The following is a 6739-nucleotide window of genomic DNA, read 5'->3' as shown; positions in this document are numbered from 1 at the left end:
CGCTATGACCGACGACAACTCCCGCCATCCCTCGCCACCCACGCGGCCGAGGAGACACTCGGGAAATACCTGCGACGCCGCTCCCTGCGGGAGACGGCGCCGCCTCACCGCCCGAGACCGCCGCCTCGGTGCCCGAAGCCCTTTGCGTGGGAGAAACCAGATCCTCGCCACCGCCGTCCTTGATGGCCACGCGGAGTTAGCCGGAGGCCTCCTCGGGAGGCGACGAGGGGGGAAGGAGGAGGGGTGGGAGGACTGGCGGCTAGGGTTTCATCGCCTCACGAGTCGCCCCAAGCGGAGCGACACGGGGGCCGGGGGAGGGGGGGTTGTCGGCGGCATTCCACATGATGTAGATGAGGTATCCGTTGAGCCACCTCCTTTGGCAGTTATGTGAATGCTTCAAACATCATACATCCACTAAGGGGGAGGTGTACACCATTCCCAAAGGTATATGATTGTCCATTCAACAGAGCATCGGCAAGCGGGCCGCAAAAGTGTATGGGCAATCCAAACATAGGTGTGTGGCGCTCTCCGGGGCCCTAATGCAGAGCTGATAGATGGAGTCGTGCGGCCAACCTGCTGGCTTGCCGGTTCCAAGAGATGGAGTATGGCCTTTGTGGGTCAAGAGCCATGGAGAAGATGATGGTTGCCAAATGAACGCCCATACATGCTTGGGTCTGCTTAATCAAGCGGCCGATTGGATCATGTCATCATTGAGAATCATGTTGTGCACGGTCCTGTTTTTCCAAGACGCGGTGGTGAAAAGCTCCGGGTAATGCAGATGTAGGGCCCTAACGTCAGCCCGATTGTCGCGCCAGAAAACAACCTTCTTCCCATCCCCGACGACGATGGTAGTGGATACCCTGAAAGACGCCAGACCCATCGCATCACATGGCAGAGGGAAGCCATCCCACGACTGTCCTGGATCAGCCAAGGCCAGCCTCAACCTAAGAGCCTTTTTGTATCTCTCAGGTTTTGCAATGCCAAGCCCACCAAGAGCCTTGGGTTGACAAACCACCTTCCAGTTCACCAATGAGTTCCCACCACCGACGGTCTCACTATGATCATCCTACCACACGAAGCCACGTGTAATCATGTCCATCTTGGCACTTGCCCACTTAGGCAATGGGATGGCCGTCATGCATGTGGAAAGTGGCCATAGAGGTAAGGACCGCCTTGGCGAGCGAGACCCTGCCAGTCCTGGAGATGCTTGCCAATGAGCGGCTCCAGTAAACCGTGCGGAGGTGATGGTAAATATGAAGGGAACCCCAAATTGCGGTCCGGAAAGGTGCCAATGCAATGCTAGTGGTCCGGAAAGGCGCCAATGCAATGCTAGCGGCCCGGAAAGATTCAAATTTACCATTCATCAGGTGTAGATGAGCCCAGACTTGGACTTGAATTATCACCCAGAAGGGTTCCAATCCTAACATACTCCCTCTGTCCCAAAAAAATTGTTTTAAATTTGTCTAGATACGGATGTATCAAGTCACGTATTAGATATATTCGTATCTAAAACAAGAATTTTGAAACGAAGGGAGTAGATGACTGGGAAACTCGATGCCCTCGGAGGAGACGAGAAACCTCTCATTTCACCGTCGAGCTTGCTTTCCCACAAAATGCAGAGCCGAAAAACCGCGCCAAAATTCCTCTGCCGTTCACGGGCACTGACTTAACTATCGCCGTGTGTCCGCCCGGCCGCCACTCTACCTTCGACACGACGCCACGACACTTGCATCGCGCGAGCCAGAGGGACGATAGACGACGCCAATCGGTCTGTGATGGATATCGTCTGATATCCGCAGAACGACGATGCGTTCCCGAGAAACGATGCCTGCTTCAGTCGCGCTGTCACGTGTACCAAGAACCCGATGCGGAACGGGAGAAAGCGACGCGGGTATCTGCGGCTGCGGCGCCGATGCCGAGTCGAGTCGGGTCGCTGCCAGAAAGCCCGCTTGCACGGCTCCGGCTCTTGAAACCGACGACGCGCGATGGAGGTGTTTTGGCGAATCAACGGGCTGGAGAATGTTAAGTTTGCTTGCATCTTCATTCTTTCTTTATATCATGTTCTAACCTGTCTCAACTTCCTTATTAGAACAAAACATAGCCTGTTTTCTATTGGTTCGTATGTAGAGGAGATAATTTTTCGTTGGTCAATAAATCAGCTTAAATAGGAACGAAAAACATACAAACATCCATCGAGTGTTTGCTTCTTCAGAACTATAGATCTTGTCCCCTGGAATCAATGCCTGGAAGTGGTATGGTCCAAAACAACATGATAATCCTCTAATCAGTCAAAACACCTACCTAAAGTATATACTATACAAGCAGCGAATAAATAATCATCATATAATGTAAAGTTAAAGCAGCCTATAGCTTTGGGAACGTGCCGTCTAAGGTTCTTTGCAACTTTTTTGCTTCCTTTATTGCACTTCAAACTTCACATAAAAAATTGGTAAAGTGCAAAGTACTTCTAACTTTCTGGATCTGCGTCAACTAAACAAGAAAGCAACCATATGAAAATGCCCAGCAAATACAGCACATATGCCTCAGCAACCATCCACTTCAGGCAATAGCACAGTAAGGTTACAAGATAACACATTTTCAGCATCCAAAATAAGCTCAGAAACGGAACAGAGATGCGGCCAATCAACAGAATTTACTTATCAAGATTTCAGAGCAGTTGATTCAAATATCATCCGCCACGGCTGAAATATTACTTGCCAGGAGCATCACAACACTTTTCGCAAAATCACATATCAGCGTTGTACATGCGTTTCGTTTGTCAAAAATTGAGAACAGAAACCACCTCAGGGGCTACACCACAAATTCCCAATACAGTTGGAACCCAAATAACATGACAGAACAAGGAAAAATGAACACTACCATCAAGGACTTGGTACAGAAATGACACGGTAATATTGAAGGACCTGCTTATTCAGATAAGAAGAATTCCAAAACAAAAACCCTTCCATAAAGGGGAGCAAACAAAAAGGCAGGGGTATCCTGGGAGGAGTACACCTTGCTCCTGAGATCCAGAACAGCTTACAATACAATTTGCAGAATTCGAAGCTACTGGAAATCATAAGCCGCGTCTACGCCTTCTCCATCAGCCGCAACACCTCGTCTTCCTTGGGCAACGAAGGGATTGCCCCTTTCTTCGTGGCGGTGATTGCTCCACATGCATTGGCAAATTTGATCGCCCCCTCAAGCTTTGTCTTATCCTGCGGCAACCACCAGATATGGAATTAGTCAACCACCAAGGTTATACAGGTATATATAAATATAAATTGAAACTAGTATGGAGGTGTTTGCAGGCAAGCTTACTTGCAATGCCGATGGATCCTGGACAATTTTTCGGAGCAGAGAACCAATAAATGCATCACCAGCACCTGTCGTATCGACTTGCTGTACCTTGTAGGATGGGACAGCTCCACGGAAATCCTACAATCAAATGCAACAAAGATCAAGTGTCAATTACATACTAAGTCATGCAAGTCTGAATGGTAATTGTGCAAAAGTTCTAGAACATAGCAACAAAACATGGATTTCATCAGACATACCTTGGTATAGTACTTGCATCCTTGATCTCCAAGAGTGATAAGCATGAGCTTAAAGGTAGGGCGCCACAGCTTCATGGCGACATCGTCCTCCACCGAGTTGATGCCAGTCAAAAACTCGAGCTCGACCTCGCTGACCTTGACAATGTCTGCCTGGTCCCAGATGCTCAAGATCTTGGTGCGAGCCTCCTCAAGGGATGGCCACAATGCCTCCCTCAGGTTCGGGTCATACGAGAGAAGCGCGCCGGCCTCTTTGGCAACCTTCATGGCGTGCAGATGCGCTGTCCGGCAAGGCTCGGCAATCAAGCTTATTGATCCATAGTGGAAGACTGCAGCCTGGGTGCATCACAAGTTGTGAGACATTTTCCCTCAAAGAAATAAAACATTGCAGTACAGAAAATTTCACAACAAAACAACAAATTAACAGTTCAGTACAGACTCTGCAATGCAAATTGATACTAGGTTAGAGTTGGAACACTTTCTTATAAATTCTGCATGCAGAGCACAAATTTACCAATAAAAAAGTTGAAACATCTAGGTCCACCAGATATGTGGCAGTTCTGGGTCACAAAATTATACTACATAGAAAGGAACCCAAGCTCACCTGACATGCACAATTCTAAAATTACGGCAGTCTGACAGTACAAAACACCTAATACTAATATGCAAATATTTTTCATAAGTTCTACTAACCAAGACAAGAACTGATCTATCTGTCACCAGCGGACACTCTAAATTATTGTGCATCACACGGATTCGTAATGTATCATACTTGGCCGGCCGGCCTGGCCGGCCGATGGATCCAAGAACCACAAAAATGATTTGTTTCATATATAACGGCCATCCCAAGATTAGCTATTTTGCCACCCCCCGATTTGATGCACGTCAGTGAGGGTGCATCGCATGATCAGATCCAGCAAAGGAACAAGTACCAACCAGAAGGCGCAACAAGATCCGCCCAAGACGAGCACCAAAGGCGCCTTATTTGCCAAGGAATGTCTGGATTCCACGGAAGATTCAGCGCCCATGCGCACCCGAATTACACGAAACGAAAAGGACACCTTTATTAGGTGCAGGAACAGGACAAGGGAAAATTCCAGCCGCCGCCACCTAATGCGCACCGAATCGGCACAAGAAACCTAGCGCCGGCGTCCAGATCCAAGAAACCGGGCGAAGATTCACTCCACTACGGTCGACGGGATCGAGCTGGTTCCCCCAGATCACGCGCGGTCGGGGGACGGGGCAAGAAACGGCATGACGAGATCGCACGGAAGGGAGAGAATCTAGTAGGTGGTGTGATGGTGATTCGGGGCGGGAGCGTACCCTCTTGATGACGTCGACCTTGAGCTCGTCGGCGGTGAGGAGCATGTCGGCGCTGGGGTTGCGGTAGAACATGAACTCGCGCTCCCCGTCGGCGCGGAGCGTGACGAAGGCGAGCGCGGTGCGCGCGCCCGAGTCGAAGACGACGCCGCCGGCGTCGACGCCGTTGTCGCGGAGGATGCCGGCGAGCATGCGGCCGAACTCGTCGTCGCCGAGCTTGCCGACGAAGGCGGCGGCGCCGCCGAGGCGCGCGACGGCGATGGCGACGTTGGCGGGGGCGCCCCCGGGCGCCTTGACGAAGGCCGGCGCCTCCGCCAGCGACACCCCGGCCACCGTCGGCACGAAGTCTATCAGCATCTCCCCGAAGCTGACCACCAGCTCGCGCTTCGCCGCCATTTCCCCCCTCCCCAAGAACGCACAGAGCGCGCGCGGACGGGCAGACGGACGGAGGGAGAGGGAGAGGGAGAGAGAGGGTGGGGACAAGGAGGGGAGGAGGAATGGAAGGGGGGGTTTCTTCCGGTGAGGTGGCGAGGCGGGCGGTTATATAGAGGGAGCGGGGGCAGGACGGGGCCGGAGATCGGGAGATGGGAGGGGATCACGGGGGAAATGCGGAGCCTTGTGCGGCGGCGAGGGTCGTCGATTGACCACGGCGGTGTAATCTTGGCCCGTTAACCAGCTCTTGCCTAGTCAAAACTCGGATAGGATCAGATTTATCCTGGAAACTGAATCTGATGGCCTGTGCCACACGGCTGAGATATGGATTTCTCTCCAAGACAAATGTTTTAGGCTAATTGCGAGCACTAAAAATAGGGTTTTTTTACGGATAAGGTAGAAGGGGTGAGAGAACAGTCTCAGCCTTCTTTTGCGGGTAAGAACAGCCTCATCCTTGAAATAGAGTTGGATCTTCTTGTTACGGATAAGAGAGGCTCAGTAAAAGCCATGGTAATAAATGAAGAAGAAAATGTTGTTTCATAATCTCTGCTACTTAAAAAGAATGCAAGGTTTTGTCTCTTGTCTTACTCCGAGCCACGATCGGTTCTCGGCGTGTCCTCTCTTGCCTCGGGTTTTCACCGAAAGAAAAAAGCATTAAACCGGCCGAGAGCCCGTCAAGTCGCGCTTCTCTCTCCCAAACACACCAATCGATCCCCTAACCCTACTCACTCTCAATCTGGTCACCGCAAAGCATTCGGCGTCGCCGACCCCATCTCTCCCAATCTCGTGAGCAGCAGAGAAGATGTGCCTCCTACAAAACTTCCCCGAGGTCACAGACGTGAACAACTGAGGGACTCGACACTGCCGCCTGGAACTACTTAGCCCACGACGTCGAGCAACATGGGCGAGAGCTCTTGCGTTTCGGGGCTGCCACCGCATGGCTAGTACATCAAGCTAAGATGGTGCCGACCCAGCCGTTGGCCACACCCTGATCCTCTTCCTCTGTCTCACAATCCGTATTCGCCTACCTCTTCCATACTACACAACAACAACATACCGTACAATCACACCCATAAACATTATGAAGATGACATGTTAGATCAATTTGACCAACAACAACACAGTAGCGAGGAAGAAGATGTTGGTGATGATTCATCGATTCCCGCAACTAGGTTATAGCTCCCAACCATGAGAATTTTTTCACCGATCAAGATTTGAAGTAGACGCCCCCTCCATGATATCCACACGTATGGAAGTAGGTGTTCAGCAACACTTCATCGTCCAGGACAAAATCTACATTTATGATCTCCTAGTCACGGGAACCTTGACATGTTTTTCGGTGTACTCGTAAACTACATTTATGATCTCCCGGTTAAGGCAAAGTTTGGAAACCCCCAATGTAACTATTTGGTATGCAGGCTTATGATATTCTC

The 6739-nt window shown here is 50.7% G+C and overlaps 1 protein-coding gene across 1 annotated transcript; it reads right to left on the bottom strand.

Moving 5' to 3' along the window:
• Positions 1 to 2902: 2902 nt before the first annotated feature.
• On the bottom strand, positions 2903 to 5447 carry LOC125543678 (fructokinase-1). The gene is made up of 4 exons (XM_048707107.2): positions 4878 to 5447; positions 3558 to 3890; positions 3322 to 3438; positions 2903 to 3218 (listed from the first exon to the last, which is right to left on the bottom strand). Exons 1-4 carry the CDS (start codon positions 5268 to 5270, stop codon positions 3090 to 3092), a joined length of 972 nt encoding a protein of 323 aa, XP_048563064.1. The 5' UTR covers positions 5271 to 5447; the 3' UTR covers positions 2903 to 3089.
• Positions 5448 to 6739: the final 1292 nt, after the last annotated feature.

Source organism: Triticum urartu, chromosome 3A, assembly GCF_056163025.1.
Source record: "Triticum urartu cultivar PI428250 chromosome 3A, HENAU_Tu73, whole genome shotgun sequence".
Classification (NCBI taxonomy): Eukaryota; Viridiplantae; Streptophyta; class Magnoliopsida; order Poales; family Poaceae; genus Triticum; species Triticum urartu.
This window is presented reverse-complemented; position numbering and strand designations above follow the sequence as displayed.

Bases quoted from the DNA above. Each gene is read 5' to 3' on its own strand.
- LOC125543678 (XM_048707107.2), bottom strand. From the start codon at position 5,270: ATGGCGGCGAAGCGCGAGCTGGTGGTCAGCTTCGGGGAGATGCTGATA. The intron at 3,439-3,557 runs GTATGTCTGATG...ATTTGATTGTAG, and splicing joins GATGCAAGTACTATACCAAG to GATTTCCGTGGAGCTGTCCC. The intron at 3,219-3,321 runs GTAAGCTTGCCT...TGGTTGCCGCAG, and splicing joins AGGATCCATCGGCATTGCAA to GATAAGACAAAGCTTGAGGG.